The 20293-nt window shown below is 39.5% G+C and overlaps 1 protein-coding gene across 17 annotated transcripts in view; it reads right to left on the bottom strand.

The window, feature by feature from the left end:
* Positions 1 to 12297: 12297 nt before the first annotated feature.
* The window catches only part of LOC131943742 (nuclear hormone receptor HR96), a 151988-nt gene continuing 143992 nt past the window's right edge, over positions 12298 to 20293 (bottom strand). For all 17 annotated transcript variants that reach the window (XM_059303989.1, XM_059303974.1, XM_059303981.1 and 14 more), the window contains 3 exons: positions 17370 to 17536; positions 16602 to 16631; positions 12298 to 16061 (listed from right to left, as the gene is read on the bottom strand). In XM_059303989.1, the coding sequence (XP_059159972.1) occupies positions 15191 to 16061; positions 16602 to 16631; positions 17370 to 17536 (1068 nt within the window). In that variant the 3' untranslated portion in view covers positions 12298 to 15190. The remainder of the gene's footprint in view (positions 16062 to 16601; positions 16632 to 17369; positions 17537 to 20293) is intronic.

The raw sequence follows: 20293 nt of genomic DNA, 5'->3' as shown, positions 1-20293 counted from the left end.
TGGTTTTTAGTCATGTTACTCTATTGTAAATAAAACATGTAAAATACTGAAAAAAAAATTAATAAAAAAAAATTAATAAAAAAAACGTTTTAATAACAAGCTTTTATGTAATGATGCACTAAAAAGTAGAAAATAAATTATAGACTACTATTTAAATAACTATAAAGAAAAGCGTGGGTCACTTTAGTATCTATTGGATACCTTTACTAATGTTAAGGAAGACACCCACGCTTTTCTTTATAGTTATTTAAATAGTAGTCTATAATTTATTTTCTACTTTTTAGTGCATCATTACATAAAAGCTTGTTATTAAAACGTTTTTTATGAATTTTTTTTTTTTCAGTACTTTACATGTTTTATTTACAATAGAGTTACATGACTAAAAACCATTGCGCGCCTACTGAACATCACGTTCAGTAGGCGCGCAATGGTTTTTGAACGCAGCCATTACGTGATGGCGCAGCTATTGAAGGTGATGACGCGTGTGGTGTGGTTGGCTAGACATGCCTACTAATTCGGTCCAAATTTTAATTAATTCATAAAAAATTAATTAGGCATCCAATTAAGTCAAATTTAGTTTCAGATTGCATTGTCTTCATGTCTTGACCCACGTGCCAAGTGTGAATCGTATCGGTCAAGTAGAAGTTTCCGAATTTTCACTCCTGCGTTTCTGTCTAGACAGACTGACGACTGACGACTGACGACAGAGGAAGTGAGTTAAATAAAAGCTTGTAAAAACGTTTTAATAACTAACCAATGGTTTTACTAACCCTGCTCTTGATTTACGCTACGACAGAGCTATTTTTAGATAACACAAGGAAATTGCGCTAAAATTGTCACTAGACTTTTTTTAATTACTTGTTCTAGGAATCTAAACGAAAATTATATTTGACATTTATCCATTTATCACGTTATTCGAAAGTATAAAAACTGTGGCAACTATAAAATAAATTTAATTCATTATATAAAACAAACCATACTCTATTACTTACAATAAGACATTGCGATGTAATGTAAAAGCACTGCGATGTTTACTTATATTGTTAAAAAATCTATAGCGATGACAGACTGACACACTACCACTACTACTTCGTTGCCATACATCTCAAAGAATACTATATACTTTATGTATTTATGTATGTATGTGTGTAAGACTAAGAGCCTTTGTGTGTGTTTTTCTCGTGGAATTTTTTAAAATGTACTAACTTGGGAACAGAACAAAACTAAACACAAACGCAATCACAAACACAAAAGAAAACACAAACACAACACAAAAAAGAACGCAAACATAAAAACAATGCAAAAACAAACACAATACAAACGCAAAAAAACACATATGAAAATACAAACACAAACGCAACACGCAACACAAACACACACAAAACCAAACGCAAACACAAACACAAAAGAAAACAAAAACAAACCCAAAAACACAATGAAAACACAAATGCAAACACAAAAAAAAAACAGAAACGAAAACGAAAACCCATAACATAAACATAACATAAAAATCAATTCATGCTAATTATATTATTCTATTAATAATGCTATATTTGACGTCCGCGCAATTTGCATTCACATTTTTACTTTCTCGTAAATGCAAAGTATAGAAAAAGTGGGATCCGGACAAAAGGCCGACATGGACAAAAGGCCGACAAGACAAAAGGCCGATATTAGTATTTTCATGCTTATCGGCCTTATGGCTGTCGGTCTTATGTCTTGTCGGCCTTATATCCTGTCGGCCTTTTGGCTGTCTGCCTTATGGCTGTCGGCTTTTTGTCCATGTCGGCCTTTTGTCATGTCGGCCTTTTGGATGTCGGCCTTTTGTCCTACATCCGGAAAAAAACATAGTTTGCAATCTTGTAGTATGTCTATGTTTGTGTGTCTGTGTGTGTCTGTAAACGGTAGCCGGAAAGAACCGCAACGGAAAAAAAGCGCAACGGAAAAAAGCGCAAAACAAAAAGCGCAACGGAAAAAAGCGCACACGCAAAAAAGCGCAAAGAGTAAAAAGCGCACACAGAAAAAAGCGCAAAGAGAAAAAAGCGCAAAGAGAAAAAAGCGCACACAGAAAAAAGCGCAAACGGAAAAAAGCGCAAACGGAAAAAATCGCAAAGAGAAAAAAGCGCACACGGAAAAAAGCGCAAAGAGAAAAAAGCGCACACAGAAAAAAGCGCAAAGAGGAGGGTGTGATTTTTCTCTATATACGGTATATAAAATTAAAAGTAGATTTTGGTGTGACACCGTTATCCGATAGCCATGAGACTTTGGGGGAGTTGATTTGGACACTCCAGGGAAGGTTTCTGTAAAAAAAAAAAATTAATTTCGCAAGGGCGGCGACACGGAATGATGGAATTTTCCTCAATACACGGTATAAAAAATGAAATTCGATTTTGGTTTGACACTATTTGTCTGATCGCCATCAAACGTTGGGGAATGATGCAATAAGCATTTATTATTAGCCAATCCAGTCAGAAATTGAGATCGAGCATCCATTAATAGACCATTAGTAACGCTAGCATATTGCATCAGTCACACTGATGTTTAAAACATGTCAAATAATTTTTTTACGTGTTAAAGAAAAAAATCCTGTTCATTTGTGTCACTTAAGCGAATGACGAAATCTGCATCATTATTAACAGGATACTATTTGGCACGATGGCGCCTGTTAGTTTTAAGGGGCCAAGGGATGTACGCCGCGCCTTTGCGGTAGTGAAATCGGGGGGTGGGGGCCCTGAGAGCGCCCCTCTACGTCTCTGACACATGAGCGGTCACCGAAGTGTGTTCTACCATATTATTTCGGTGAGTGATTAATGTACACTCAATGTTTTCATGCGGTAGTGTAGGTAAACCCGTGTCCCGATATTTATGATCAAGGCGCAGGCATTGTTTACATTTAAATAACTCACTTTTAGAAAAGACGGTCACGCGTCTAAGAACATATGATTGGTAACGCGTTGGTGAAATCCTTCTAATATATTTCGTCAAACTTTCTTCTATCCCCGCGGCAACGCGCGGGGGACGGGTACGCTAGTATATATATATATATATATATATATATATATATATATATATATATATATATATATATATATATATATATATATATATATATATATATATATATATATATATATATATATATATATATATATATATATATATATAATTATATAATTATATAATTATATAATTATATATATATGAGGTAATTAGGTAGGTGGGTAGGCAGGGAGGCAGGCAGGTAGGCAGGCAGGCAGGTAGGCAGGCAGGTAGGTAGGCAGGTTTGCATGTAGGCAGGTAGGTAGGTAGGCAGGGAGGGAGTGAGGTAGGTTTGTAGGTAGGTAGGTGCGTCATTATGAAATAATAGTAAATACATCCTTGTTATGTGTGTTTTATCAGGTATTTTGGTGCGAATGAATGTTGTTGCAAGAAATATGACGAAATCATGTTTTATGACGCTGGTGAAAGAGAGTCAAGTTTTGCCATAGGAACGGGTTGTTATGGTATGCAAGCTATGTAGTTCGGACTACGGAGAATGTGAGAGATACTTCGTGTAATGTCGATATCAAGGATAGTTTTATGTTTATTTATACAAGAATAGTAGTTGAATAATTATTGACCAAGAAAATAATAGTCATTGTGTAAAGTGATTATCGCCTGTATCGTGGTGATGCGAACGAACATGGTAGTGGTACGCTTTAAATGGTAGTAGATCACGTGATAAAACACGACACTGTCACAGCAGCCCTAACATTCATGTATAAATGTGTCATCTAGTCCATATGGTCTTTGTGCTAAATTTCTCTTTTGCACATTTTTCGTTGTGTTTTTTCTGGTTGCAAATTTTACTGTTTGCGCTTTTTTCTATTTGCTCTATTTTCCGTTTGCGCTTTTTTCCGTTTGCGCTTTTTTCCGTTTGCGCTTTTTTCCGTTTGCGCTTTTTTCTCTTTGCGCTTTTTTCCGTTTGCACTATTTTCTCTTTGCGCTTTTTTCCGTTTGCGCTTTTTTCTGTTGCGCTTTTTTCTATGTGCGCTTTTTTCTCTTTGCGCTTTTTTCCGTTTGCGCTTTTTTCTCTTTGCGTTTTTTTCTGTTTGCATTTTTTTCTCTTTGCGCTTTTTCTGTGTGCGCTTTTTTCTCTTTGCGCTTTTTTCCGTTTGCGCTGTTTTCCGTTGCGCTTTTTGTTTTGCGCTTTTTTCTGTTTTCGCTTTTTTCTGTTTGCGCTTTTTTCTGTTTGCGCTTTTTTCTGTGTGCGCTTTTTTCTCTTTGCGCTTTTTTCCGTTTGCGCTTTTTTCTCTTTGTGCTTTTTTCCGTTTGCGCTTTTTTCTGTTTGCGCTTTTTTCTCTTTGCGGTTTTTTCTGTGTGCGCTTTTTTCTCTTTGCGTTTTTTTTCCGTGTGCGCTTTTTACTGTTTGCGCTTTTTTCCGTTTGCGCTTTTTTCTCTTTGCACTTTTTTTCTGTTTGCGCTTTTTTCTCTTTGCGCTTTTTTCTGTTTGCGCTATTTTCTTTGCGCTTTTTTTTCTGTGCGCTTTTTTCTCTTTGCGCTTTTTTCCGTTTGCGCTTTTTTCCGTTGCGCGTTTTGTTTTGCGCTTTTTTCTGTTGCGCTTTTTTCCGTTGCGGTTCTTTCTGGGAACCGGTCTAGTTACAGTGGCCAGTTGCACGTGTAGTCTGTGGTCTAGTTACAGTGGCCAGTTGCACGTGTGGTCTAGTTACAGTGGCCAGTTGCACGTGTGGTCTAGTTACAGTGGCCAGTTGCACGTGTGGTCTGTGGTCTAGTTACAGTGGCCAGTTGCACGTGTGGTCTGTGGTCTAGTTACAGTGGCCAGTTGCACGTGTGGTCTAGTTACAGTGGCCAGTTGCACGTGTGGTCTGTGGTCTAGTTACAGTGGCCAGTTGCACGTGTTGACTGTGGTCTAGTTACAGTGGCCAGTTGCACGTGTGGTCTGTGGTCTAGTTACAGTGGCCAGTTGCACGTGTGGCCTGTGGTCTAGTTACAGTGGCCAGTTGCACGTGTGGCCTGTGGTCTAGTTACAGTGGCCAGTTACACGTGTGGTCTAGTTACAGTGGCCAGTTGCACGTGTGGTCTAGTTACAGTGGCCAGTTGCACATGTGGTCTAGTTACAGTGGCCAGTTGCACGTGTGGTCTGTGGTCTAGTTACAGTGGCCAGTTGCACGTGTGGTCTAGTTACAGTGGCCAGTTGCACGTGTTGACTGTGGTCTAGTTACAGTGGCCAGTTGCACGTGTGGTCTGTAGTCTAGTTACAGTGGCCAGTTGCACGTGTTGTCTAGTTACAGTGGCCAGTTGCACGTGTGGTCTGTGGTCTAGTTACAGTGGCCAATTGCACGTGTGGTCTAGTTACAGTGGCCAGTTGCAGGTGTGGTCTAGTTACAGTGGCCAGTTGCACGCCGCCATTTTGTCAGCCTAGGCGAGTGTGTTTGTGTTGTTGCGAGCATGTTTTTCTTATCTGGCGGCCGAGGGGAGGGCGAGGGGAGGAAGGGGGGGGGGGGGGGGGTGGGCGAGGGGAGGGAGTACAGTTTTCTTGGTGCACTATTTTATTTTATTAGACAATCTGGAATAACAGCTCGACTCACTCGAGCACGTGCAACCAAGCCGACAGGTGAGCGCGCGGGTCGAGGGTTGGGTAGGTGTGAAGGTGTCACTCATCCTGCGGACGCCCCGCCCCCCTCGTGGTGGTAAGTAACGCCCACTTTACCCCTCGCTCAAACCGCCAGAAAATCTTTTCCTTGACGAGATAAATTTTTTGTGTAGCCTAAAAAAATGCTTTGTTTATTACCGTCTTATTTAAAACGGATTATCTTTTCGTTTGAATTAAGACATTTCATCTTTCTTTCATCCCGTGGTGTAAATCATAGTCCACACATAGTTCTAACGCCGTACAACTGTTGGGATCAACAGAAAATGTTCGAGAAATTTTCAGTAGCAAAGATTTAGCTTAACTGGCAGAGTTACTGACGTAAATAGGCTTCTTGTGACATTTTACTGACAGGGAATTTTCACAAAATGTGTAGAGTGATAGAAATTTTATTTTAAAAAAATATATCAATTAACTTAAAACAAAGATTATTAATTTAGTATCACGTGTATTTTGTTGTATCTAAGACAGAACTAGATGTTGTAGCATTGTTTAATTAGTTTCTTCCAATGGAATGACGCGGTGATGACGTATAATGACGTCACATTCTACCCATAATAAAAATCACAATTTATTTCTACAGTCGTGTTTTATTGTAGATTTCCGAGTACTGGTGTCGAGAGAATTTTCTACATCAACTCTCGCAATATGTCATCAGTGTTGGAAGCTTTGGAATCCGGCTAGCTGACGTATATAGCTGCAGCAATATCAGTAATAGGTTATAATGTGTAGCTTGGCTACATGTATATATATATATATATATATATATATATATATATATATATATATATATATATATATATATGATCAAATTTTGGGCCAAAAAGGTTTGCATTGTATTTTTACTTAAAATAGCGCTTTAATCTTCGAGACGGCTAAATATAATTAGCAATATTTGGACTACCTTAGCTCAGACATGTAATATTTGGACTATCTTAGCTCAGACGTGCAGTATTTGGACTAGCTTAGCTCAGACGTGCAATATTTGGACTAGCTTAGCTCAGTCATGTAATATTTGGACTACCTTAGCTCAGTCATGTAATATTTGGACTACCTTAGCTCAGACATGTAATATTTAGACTATATTAGCTCAGACATGCAATATTTGGACTATTTTAGCTCAGACATGTGATATTTGGACTACCTTAGCTCAGACATGTAATATTTGGACTACCTTTAGCTCAGACATGTAATATTTAGACTTATTCACAGATCGGGTGTAAGCTCATCGATTATTGAACCGTCACGCACCCTTCGATTAAGTGACACATAGTCAATCAGGAATCGATTGAGTTAATGGGAGCTAACTCGGTCGTACATTCTGACATGGTTGGAATTCTGGATTTCTTGAAATAAAACCTCACTCACATATCACTTATGCCTGTGTTTATATAATTAATCATAATACAAGACACACACATATATTGTATATTTATATGTATGACTAGCTGTATATATATATATATATATATATATATATATATATATATATATATATATATATATATATATATATATATATATATATATATATATATATATATATATATACTGACATATATAGAGGGAACTAACGCTACATACATGTATTTTTATAAATATAAATAAATATAAATATATAAATATAGTAGTGAATTTGATCTTATAAAAACCTTTAACTAACAAGGCAACCAATCTTTAATTGTTCTTTTAAATTTAAAAACCTAAAGAAGCGGTTATCAAAAAATGTTTTTACATTTACTGGTGACGTGTGGAGGGGGGGGGGGTATGAGTTGGGGGGTGAGGAGCGGTGTGAGTGAGGTAGAAAAATAAACAGCAGTGCAGTTTGATTTTATCCAGACAATCAAATGCGATCAACAAATCAATCGATTTCGAGTAATCGAACTTTTTTCAATGCAGTTACAGGGGAGAGTATCGAACTCTTTTCAGTGTGGGAATCGAACTGTAAAGCGTTGGCTGAATGCGGTATTCGGTCACGTGGGGTACCACACAAGATGGCGCGATAAACAGTCGATTGGGCAGAATAATGGCATCACATTTGTGGGGTCGTCTACTGAAACACTGACAGCAGGCGATCATGGTTTAGTCATTGTGTCATGACCTGACACCAACATTCACTCAATACGTGACACAGAATTTATCACACCATCGTTCACTCAATACATGACACCATCATTCACTCAATATGTGACACCATCGTTCACTCAATACATGACACCATCATTCACTCAATACATGACACCATCGTTCACTCAATACATAACACCATCATTCACTCAATACATGACACTAACATTCACTCAATACATGACACCATCATTCACTAAATACATGACACCAACATTCACTCAATACATGACACCATCATTCACTAAATACATGACACCAACATTAATACATGACACCAACATAACTCACGATCTGACCAACTAATTCACTCACACACCCACCCTAGCTTTAGACTAACACAATTTGTGACGTACCTACGGTCAGTGTGTTGTATTTAACGTCAAATATCGCGCATAGTCACAGAAATAGTTACAGAAATGTCACAGAAATAGTTACACAAATGTCACAGAAATAGTTACACAAATGTCACAGAAATAGTTACAAAAATGTCACAGAAATAGTTACACAAATGTCACACACATGTCACAGAAATGTTGCAGAATGTTACAAGCTATTTCCAAAAGACAGCTAATTTAAGTGGTTTTTTTTTACCGTGACGTCATTTGCAAAATTTGAAACATCTTCGGGTTTGTTGTCTCGCAGCCAACATAATTTTTCGAGCCTAATTAGTTTTTAAAAACTTTAAATCAATTTAGACCCTAATTAGTTTTTATTTTAACTATAATTATTCAGTTGAATTTTTTTGTTCGCGCTTTCGTTTCAGTTCAGTTCTAAACTTGTTTGTTCAAATATTTTAGATGTTTTAATTTTTAAAGAATGAAGAGGACGATATATACATTGCATCGTTGTCAATTGAAGTTAACACTTATCAAAGTATGCTTGAGTTGTATACGTTTTCTTTTACGTATTTTCCAAATTTTCCAAACCACACCTAGACCGGTCTATGTGAAACTTCTATTTCTGAATTATTTGATTCATATTCTGACTTCTGATTCTGACTTCTGATTCTGACTTCTGACAGAGATCTTTGACTGATGTCCAAAATTCAATTCTTCTTCACAATCCGCTAAACATTCCGTGAAATCCATTTTCTTAAAGCGAAAGTATGTTGCTCAGTCCACACCTGAAACAACCAAGAGAAGTCACTCGTCATTCCTACAAGAAATGTTCCTTATTTACCTCCCCTTCTGTTTATTTGAGGTCCACCATCTGAGAAGCTGGGACTTTCTTTATTCAAACACATGACCATATATGGTTAACGAGATGACGTGTATGTGGATCGTCCGCCTATAAACCAACGGCAAAAACTTTGATGTACCTCTCCAGCCAATCAACGAGAGACAACGGGCGTCACGTGTTCAACTGAGCCGGTTATTTCTCGGCAGTAGCCGGAGAAAGCTCTTGCGCTGTTTTCAAATTTAACGAGCGCTTTCGACACCCCGAGTGTCATTTAAAGCCAATCAGGTTTTTCCGGCTAGCCTGCCCGCCGTGAAGTGCAGCTGGTGATGACACCTCGCTCGGAGACTTGTGCTCTCTGGGCAGAACGGAGAAATTTACATGACAAATGTCTGGGGGCGGCAGTAAAGTTTGTTCAGAGTTAAAGGTCCTTCAATGTGGAGTCATTGGGGTCAAAGGAGTCATTTGCCCTATCTTGGCGAGTCACTGGAGTCATTTGCCCTATCTTGGGGAGTCACTGGAGTCATTTGGCCTATCTTGTGGGGTTACTGGAGTCATTTGCCCTATCTTGTGGGGTCGCTGGAGTCACTTACCTAATTTTGGGGAGTCACTAAAGACAATCACACCAACCGGTCCCACCTTACTGCCCCCCCCCCCCCTAGTCCTCCTTTGCCCCCAACAACCGATGAAACTTTTATCTAATAAAGCCCAACACCAACCTTGTCATTTCCTTAAAGTGTCCACAGTTTCTTTCAGATCTTAAACACAACAATACTGGCACCATCTTAGAGCCGGCACCACGAGACAACCACAAGTCAACCACAAGTCAACCACGGCTTGCAAGATTTAGATTTAGGTGGTTAAAAAACCAAAACCTTGATTCACAGACAAAATGGTATCCAAGCAAGCTAAACTGGACTCAAAAAGTTTCTCTCCAGAAAGAAAACGAAACAATACTGTACAAGAATTTATTTTTTTTCTTTCCCCCGACACAAAGCACAGCGGGTTGTCTGCCGTTTGTTGGATGCTAAAAGTTTCCGGTTAAAATTTTTTTGTTCAACGTAGTCAAGTTTTTAAAAAAAAAAATGTTTATGTGTGTAGGAAACGTCTAAAGAGGCAAGGAGCAGGCCTAAGATTCATTAGGCTGGTCCGTGGTAGGGTGACGCTTCAATGAGTTTTCTTATAATAATTTTATTGTCGCGTTTAATCGCGAGGTATTTAAACAAAATTTATTGCTTTCGAAATATGAATAATGCAACGTAAATGTATCTGACGTGTGTAAGTTTGGGATGGTCAAGGGATATGTGACGTCATTCACTGTATGGTGTTGATGGCTGGTTTTGATGACTTGGATATAAAATGTAAGTGACTTAAATATAGATGACTTGGATATAGGAAAAAGATGATTTGGCTACATATGACTTTGGCTTGAGATGACTAGGCTTTAAATGACTTGACTACATATGACTTGGCTTTACATGACTTGGCTACATATGACTAGCGGTAGAGATACTGTTTGGGATCCTAGAGCTACTACACGGGACCCTAGAGCTACTATGTGGGACCTTATAGCAACGTGGGACCCTAGAACTACCATGTGGGACCCTAGAACTAGCTACATGGTGGGACCCTAGAACCACTATACGGGACCCAGCGTTCCACTCATGCAATTCACTCCCGTTTTCAGAAAAATCCCATAACAAAAGAATAAAGTTGTAAGCTTCCATAAACTAGTGAAGATAAATCCAGAACATTCCAGATTTTTAACACGAACTTTTTTTTTACAAACTTTCCCTCTAGCGGAGAAATGTTACAAGGAATTTTTTGTATAAAAATATTTTCAGGGATATCTCCACTCAACATTACACTTCGCCAACGATGCTTCAAGAAAGGCTATAGAATTTGCTTTCCTTATTAACAATTCAGGAAAGGCTGAATTGAATTAAAAACAGCTAAAATAAAAGTAAAAATTAATTAGTTTTCTTCCTTATGTTCGGTCTATTGATTAATTTTTTGTGTGCAATAAATTTTACTGCTGGGAATCTATTTTAGGATTGTCTATTTTATGCGATTTCTGAGTCTTGTGGTCGAGTTTCTTGTAATCCGATGACGTAGAGGGGTGGGGGTGTCGGTCACTACCACCCCTCTATTGACCAACACACTTATATGACCAATGACCCATACACAGTTCCGGAACTTTCCATCGTAAGTTATTAGTAGATAAACTTGTAGCAGAAACTTTGAGAGCCATTACCTCCCCCCCCCCCCCTGTAAGTATGTTCTAGGTTGTGCTATGTAGTCTCGTGATTTCAGCTGGACATTGAGATGGTGGTGATGTGGTGATGATGGGTCGATCAACACATTTGATATCATTGAGCCCGTGGGTGGGGGTGTCACATTTCTCCACCCACAACATCATGTGTAGGACTATAACAAACTACAGGACTACGTGTAGGACTATAACAAACCACAGGACAATACGTGTAGGACTATAACAAAATATAGGACAATATGTGTAGGACTATAACAAACCACAGGACAATACGTGTAGGACTATAACAAAATATAGGACAATATGTGTAGGACTATAACAAACCACAGGACTATAACATTAACAAACCAGTGTGAAATAAAACCAAAACTAGAGTGATATCTTCGATCAATTTATTTTCAGTTACAAGACATTAGTGACATTTTTTTACTACTCATTTTTTTTTTTGCTTGACTGCGCTCAACAAACAAAACATAGGGAGGGGAGGTGAGAGGAAGTGACGTCAGTGAATTATGGCCAGTAACTTTGGGAGAAGCTGGGAGAACAAATGAAGAGGTGCAGGGGTGAGAAAGGCTGGTCCAAAGTCCGCGAGGTCCCTGCAGAGTTGTCCCTACACAGTTGTCTCTACACAGTTGTCTTTAGGGCATTGAAGAAAAAAAAAAAAAATTTTTTGTTTAAAATAAAACGTATCTGAACCAGCCATAGAAATCTGTACAAATGTCATTAGCACTCTGCTCATCAAATTAAAAAAAAAAATCTGTACACACACACACACACTAGTTTTGAAAGAATTTTTTTATACCAGATACTGAACGGGACCTTTGAGCCAGGCTCGCCCAGGTGAAGCTACCTTAAAGTTACCTGGAGCGTCAACCAACAGGTGGGCCTGTGTAAACACTACTGGTCGGCCATGTTTGCTCCAGCCCTTGATTGGAGAACAAAGTTTTCTTCACGTGAGGGTAATTAGTTTCATTCAATCCAAGGCCAAGTAACGATCAAGGCAGAAATAAGTCAGAGATAGGCAGCTGGTGTCTTCTGGTTACATCTGCTGGTCGGGGGGGGGGGGGGGGGACATATCTGGGCCAGACCAGGGTCAGTGTTTGGGGTCATAGTCAGTCAAATGTTGGTCAGGGTGTGGGGGGGGGGGGGGGACAGACCAGGACTCGTGTTTTAGCGTTAGGGTCAGCCATCAGCTAGAGGTCGGCTGTCTAGAGCTGATCTTTTGTCTGCCCTGAGGTTGGAAGTGGAGAAAATGGGTCTAAGTATTGACTGGGTTTTGTTATGGCAAATCTAAGCTCAAACCAGTGGTCAAAAGTCTGTTAACCACTGTCTAGGTTAAGCCTAACACTGACCAGTGGTCAACAGACAACACACAGCTGCCCGTCTAGAAAGAAAAAAAAAACCTGTTGAAGGCAGATCTCCCAGTCAGAGAAACAGAAAAGTGAACAGAAGAAATCCATGCTGTGGGGCATGGCTATTTACAGTGTGGGGGCATGGGCAGCAGGACAGCTATGGACAGCATGACAGCTCCACATGGACAGCATGACAGCTCCATATGGGCAGCCCGACCCAGGGGACAATGTCTGGGGTCTCAACATGGGACTTGCTAGTGCAGGGGTCGTAAGTTCGGGGATAGGGAGGGTGTGTCATCCTTTACTGGGTAAAGAGCCGTTCAGTATATTTATGTATCTATATACATACAGCTAGTTAGGGCCGATATACATTTGTAGTTTTTTGGCCTGATAAAAAGGAACGTGTTTCATCGTTCAAGGAGTTTTAGTGGCCGAGTGGTTGTAGGTAGCTGACCTCTGCACTAGCGGCCAGGTGTCTAAGTTGGCCATCACCTACGGCCAGACCTTGGCCATAGCTAGTGGCCAGATATGTACATGGGCCACCGGCTGTAGGCGAGTACCAACAGCTGCCCGTCCCACGCAGAGACCAACAGACAGACAGACAAACAGCGAGAAACAAGGAGACGACAAATGCCATTTAAAATACTGCCAGAACTAGAACCAAAGACGCCTCTGCTACAATGCTGTTATGATTGCCAATACAAATTGTACTTCTGTCAGCTTGCTTTCAAACCAGTAACATTTTATTCATTAATGATAACAGGAAGAGAGAAAAAAATTAATGAGGGGGTCAAAGATCAGAGTGACATTAACCTGACTGTCACCATATCACTGGTGACATAACATCACTGGTGACATATGACATTAATGGTGACATTTGAAATGACAACCACCATGAAAATGGTTTAATAGGAACATTCAGCGATCATATATGTAGACCAGTCTTATTGCTATCAAACATGTTCAGCTTTAAAAAAAACGTACAAATATTGAATCAAACATTTCATGAAATAAAACCTCTATAAATATTGGATACAACAACAGATCCTAGAAATAAAAACCTACATAAATATTGAATAAAACAACAGTACCTGTAAGAGCATATTATGAGTTTTTTTTTTGGAAGGCTAGTGGGCTTTGGTGGGTTGGTTTTAGATGGCACTGACACATGGTCCGCCTAGTGCCACAAGGTCCACCTAATGACACTGACACAAGGTCCACCTAATGACACTGACACGAGGTCCACCTAATGACACTGACACGAGGTCCACCTAGTGCCACAAGGTCCACCTAATGACACTGACACAAGGTCCACCTAATGACACTGACACGAGGTCCACCTAGTGACACAAGGTCCACATAATGACACTGACACGAGGTTGACCTAATGACACTGACACAAGGTCCCCCTAACGCCACTTGACCCCTCTAAAGCTGCACCACTAGCCTTATCTACTGCCATCCAAAATGTACTAGCAGTAATGTCTATGTTATGTATGAAGTAACACATATTACAATGTATGAAGTCAACACATATTACAATGTATGAAGTCAACACACGTTATGTACATTATTTAGACCAGACCAAGGCTAATCTCCAGATTTTTCGGGTCTAAAATTGCTGCTCCATCTGGACACAAGTAATTAACACAATGGCTGTTAGGCGAGAACCAACTGTACTGGGTTCTAATCCAAGCAAGAATCAGATAGTGTGGAGGTCGGCTGCTAGTTCTTCTATCTAAGCCAGTGTCAGACTTAGATAGCCAAAAACAAAGTCATGATCAAATTTGGGTTGAAAAATTACCGACAAAATTTAATTAGCAGCTGTGGTTGGTAGTACCACATATAGACAGTTCTACTGTTTGTAGAGAAAGTTTGTATAAAAACAAACAAGTTTGTACAGACAAAAGTTTGACTAATTAGAAAAGTACTATGAAAAATCCATGCAAAAGTAGCAATAAAGAGAAATGATATCAATTTTGGGATTATCATATTTCTGTACACATGTAACTTGTAAGGTTGGTGTACACAGTCTGGTGTACACATGTCAGTGGGACCATGCCAGGCTAGTGACATGTCATGCCAGGCTAGTGACATGTCAGGCTAAGACATGTCATGTCCGGCTAAGACATGTCATGTCAGGCTAGTAACATGCCCGCCTTGACTTGATGATCCAGACTTTCACTGGAGAAGATTAACAAACTTGTAAAAAAAAAAAACTTGATCAAAGATTTACAAAAGCCTCCATCAAGTTGAATGTGTACAATGTACACTAAGCTGTACGTAGCCCGCCCACCCCGCCCATTTAGCTCAGCCCCCATCTTAGTGGGCTTGGTTAGTGTCAAGTTAAAGTTTACAAACATGGCGACCTTAGTCAAGTCAGTTCACCTCAGTACGATGAATTATTAGGCACAAATGCTATAACATATGGCGTAACCATAGCAACAAGCAACACTATCAGAGTCCGTGTGGTGTGAGAGAGAATGACCTGGGCTACTTGTGGTGATTGCACCGGAACTGTTCCCTAAGCTACAATAGTAATGGCAAGATGCGGCCTGCCCCACGTCTAGACAGGGTGACAGCCTTGAGAGTCAAGTCAAAGGTCAAAGGTTAACAAATGGACATGCACTCGGGCTGATCCTGCTGGTCCTGATGCTGCTCCACCTTGGCGTTGTGGTCGTTCTCACACTTGGCCAGCTTGTTCTTCTCGGCGTTCAGGTCGAGAACCTCCTTCATCAGAGGCTGGATGCCCTCGGGGTTGATCTTGAGCAGCACCTGGGAGTGCTCCTCGTTCAAGTTGCGGATGTCCGTCAGCTTCATGAGCAGTTTTGGATACATCCAGCGGATGACGTGCGGAGGATGTTTCGACTCGAGGTACCGCAGTAACAGCAGGGCGTAGCGCTCCTGCTCCTCAGCCACGTAATGCTTGTCTGAGATCTGCGGCCGGTCGGGTGAGTAGAGTGCGATCATCAGCAGGAGGATGAGCACAGTCTCGTCTGCCTGAAGGTCCACGGCCAAGCTCTTGACAAACCGCATGTGCTCGTCAAACAAGCCGGAGCCCTGACCCATCTTGAGTTGGTCCGTCGTCATGGCGTACTTCTCCTTGTCGTACGGGTCCAGGAACTGCATCTTGTCGCAGTCGAAGGTGATGACGGAGCGGATGATGAGCAGCTCGATGCTGCCGCCCTTGAGCAGGCTGATCTGGTCGGCCTGAGACAACGCCTTGAAGGATTTGATCTTCTTGGACATGTCGATGACGCGTCTGACGCTGATCTCAGCGATGTTGACCAGCTCTGTCATGGAGGGGTGGTGCCGGGACACCTCGGACTCCACGCAGATCTCCAGGCTCTGGTGGTAGGCGCTGACGATCTCGCTGATGGCCGTCTCTTCCTCGGGCTCCAGCGGCCGCAGGCGGGGTGAGGCTGATGACGTAATGTCCATGCTCTGCTGTATCTTGGTACGGTCCACCTCACGAAATTTGCTGTAGACAAGAAAACATTTCGATTCCGTTTCAAACATACAACTTGTCCATTCAGTTTACGGTATACAAACTGGGGTGGGGGGAATGTTTAATTGAATGACGTGTAAATTAAACCACAGGCCATCTGATCAATACTTCATTTATTGTAATCAATTATGAAAGAAGTGAATTTGGATATTTAAACTCAATTTTTAGATTAAAAACTGTACTTTCATGCAAATTTTAAAGTTGCTTTTTTTTCTTGATGTAGATCTAGTTACTTGTGCTATAATGTGATAACATTCAGGGCTGCGTTTTTACTCGACATCAAGAGCTCGGTGATAACTAGTTTACAATCAAGTAACTAATAAAATAACAGTAACAACAACAGCCAAAAATATAAGGGAGAGGAGTCTGTTTTTTTCTTCCCTCCCTTTCAATAAAAATTTCACCCTAACAAACACTGGTGATGGGAGTAGACTGGATGAGTCTACTCCCCCCCCCCCCCCCACCCCGTACACAGAGCACCCCCAGTAGTTTAAAAAATAGTTGAAGCCTCACCATTCTGGCTGCTTTCCTGTTGATCTTTGACTGAGAAAGGGAGAGGAGAAATCATCATTAGACATGTGTACACAATGGTCTCACTGGTACACGTGTACACACTCCTGTGTACACGTGGACACACCTTGTGAGCAAGGGTTACAACATAAAGGTGTACTAAGGTAAGGTGTACTAAGGTCAAGGTGTACTAAGGTCAAGGTGTACAAAACATAAAGGGACATAAGTGTACACGTACAACAGTAAGACAATGTGTGTAAGGCAATGTGTGTGAGCATTGTGTGTGAGCAATATGTGTGAGCAATGTGTGTGAGCAATATGTGTAAGACAATGTGTGTAAGCATTATGTGTAAGGTAATGTGTGTAAGCATTGTGTGTAGGCAATATGTGTAAGACGATGTGTGTAAGCGATGTGTGTAAGCAATGTAAGGCAATAGTTCCCTGTAAGACAACATTTAGTGATCGTGTTGACAACTGACACACAGACTGGTCAAAGTTTGTTTCAATATGTCAATAATAATTACGTCACCTTATGTAAGTGTTCATATATAAACAATGGTTGCATCTGCTTATATATGAGTTCATAAGTCTTCTAAATATTTTTGTGACATGCAGTTTTATAACTGTATTTCTTTATGCCTGTCTACTATAAGTGTCAATTGTTTGACTAAATGATTGCTGTATTCCTGACTGACTTATGTATGACTGACTGACTTATGTATGACTGACTGTCTGTCGTGTGACTGACGGACAACATCCACCATCAATTACCGGTTCTCCTCAATCCTCTGACGTTTCCTCATCTTCTCCTCGTCTGTGAGGATGTACTCCTTCCTCATGCCGATCTCAAAGCATTTACGTAACCGGCACCTCTTGCAGAACCTCCTGTTTGACACGTCCATCTTACATTTCTCTTCGTAAGGACATTTGAAGTAGTCCTGTGGAGGACACAAACAGGACAGTGGTCAGAATTAAGTGGAAGTGTAACGGTCAATGCAAAACTCATAAAATCTTAAGACCTCTTTAAAAACCATGGAAATGGAAATGCAAGGACCACTGTAAAACCCATGAAATGTGTGTACTGTAAAACCAATGAAATGTAAGTGAGTACTGTAAAACCAATGGAATGTGTGTACTGTAAAACCCATGAAATGTGTGTACTGTAAAACCAATGAAATGTAAGGTGTTCTGTAAAATCCATGAAATGTAAGTGAGTACTGTAAAACCCATGAAATGTGTGTACTGTAAAACCCATGAAAGTGTAAGGTGTACTGTAAAACACATGAAATGTGTACTGTAAAACCCATGAAATGTGTACTGTAAAACCCATGAAAGTGTAAGGTGTACTGTAAAAGCCATGAAATGTGTACTGTAAAACCCATGAAATGTGTACAGTAAAACCCATGAAAGTGTAAGGTGTACTGTAAAACCCATGAAATGTGTGCTGTAAAACCCATGAAATGTGTACTGTAAACCCCATGAAATGTGTACTGTAAAACCCATGAAACGTGTACGGTAAAACACATGAAATGTGTACGGTAAAAGCCATGTGTACAGACCCCAGGCGAAAAAAGCCTGTACTGTAGGAGGTATCTTATGTTTATCTGGTCTAAATATAGACACAAGGTCAACCGCGTTACTGTTGCACTGGATGACCTAGATAGAGCGACAAGAAAGATTTATGTGTGTGCCGTGCTATTTGGGAGTGTCAAGTTTGTGCGTGTCAAGTTTGTGAGTGTCGAGTATACACTAACAAGTCGCACGACGCCATCATGTAATAGGCACCAGACAAGTACATCAGCATGTAATAGATTACACCAACATGTAATATACATATTACACCGACACATTACAACTAACAAATTACATCCATAAATTACAAGAACCAGTTACACTAGAAAATATACAGCTTACAACAGATTTAAAAAAATTATAAACAGAAATAAAAATAGAACGAATAAACAACGAACACAAATTTAGATTGAACTAATAGCTAATTTATACAACTGGTACTTAACGCAAACAACTTTTGTTTTTCAAAATTTGGATACAGAACTACAAGAGACAGACGAAAATTAGATATAGAACTATAACTAAACAAACGAACAAAAATTGGATAGAGAACTATAACTAAACAAAAATTGGATAGAGAACTACAAACAAACGAACGAAAATTGGATATAGAACTATAACTAAACAAACAAACAAAAATTGGATATAGAACTATAACTAAACAAACAAACAAAAATTGGATAGAGAACTATAACTAAACAAAGAAACAAAAATTGGATATAGAACTATAACTGAACAAACAAACAAAAATTAGATATAGAACTATAACAGAACAAACAAAAGAAACTTAACAAAAAGTTTACATAGAACTACAAGAAACTTAACAAAAAGTTTACATAGAACTACAAACAAACCAAGAAAAATAAGATATAAAACTACAACAACCGAAAGTTGGAAATAGAACTACAACAAACTAACACCAATTTGATATGGAACTACAACAATCCAACAAAGACGCCGTAATGCACACAGCTAACAAAGAGATATAGGAAGATTTATATATGTGTGTGTGTGGGGGGGGGGGGATAGAGAAAGTGTGACGGACTACAAACGTGTACATTTTGTATCTTTATAGAACAGCAGAACTGTTAATACATTCTCAAACAATAATTCTAAATCTAATCTCAACAATAATCCTACATATAATCCCAACCATAATCCTACATTTAATCCCAACAACAATCCTACATCTAATCCCAACAATAATTCTACATTTAATCCCAACAATAATCCTACATTTAATCCCAACAATAATCCTACATCTAACCCTAACAATAATCCTACATCTAATCCCAACAATAATCCAACATTTAATCCCAAAAATAATCATACATCGAATCCCAAAAATAATCCTATTTCGAACCCCAACAACAATCCTACATCTAATCCCAACAATAATCGAACGATAATCCAACATCTAATCCAAAAATAATCCTACATCTAATCCCAACAATAATCGAACGATAATCCAACATCTAATCCAAAAATAATCCTACATCTAATCCCAACAATAATCGAACAATAATCCAACATCTAATCCAAAAATAATCCTACATCTAACCGCAACAATAATCCTACATCTAATCCCAACAATAATCCTACATCTAATCCCGACACAATGGTTTAGACGGCCACTGTACTTTTATGCCAGAAATAATTTTTTTCACTGCTGATAAGGTCCGACTGGTTTTTGTTGAGAGGTTGATGTATGTATGTATGTGTGAGAGTGTATGTGTGTGTGAGGGGGGGGGGGCAAGTCAAGGAAGTTGTGTAGATGTTTGATGGATGTCTGTTGCTGACGTGTGTTACCTAGTGCTAACGTCATCCACATTTGATACAGGCATGCACACTGACGGAATGTTGCATTTCTTTACATTTATATCGGGAACTTACGTTTTACATTTACAGTTTTGGAAAGTTATGTTTTTGATAGCCACACGATCGGAAAGTTTCTTGATAGCTACAGGATCAGAAAGTTTCTTGATTTCTAGACTATCGTAAAGTGTCTAGTAAAACTACGTTCTATCATATCCTACACATCGAGTGTTAACTACTCATCTTCCAAATATACATCTGTAGCATGAGTGTTTGTAACTCATGCACGCTACACGCCATCTTTACCA

This window comes from Physella acuta, unplaced genomic scaffold (genome assembly GCF_028476545.2).
Source record: "Physella acuta isolate Inbredline_101_S28 unplaced genomic scaffold, ASM2847654v3 ptg000466l, whole genome shotgun sequence".
Classification (NCBI taxonomy): domain Eukaryota; kingdom Metazoa; phylum Mollusca; class Gastropoda; family Physidae; genus Physella; species Physella acuta.
This window is presented reverse-complemented; position numbering and strand designations above follow the sequence as displayed.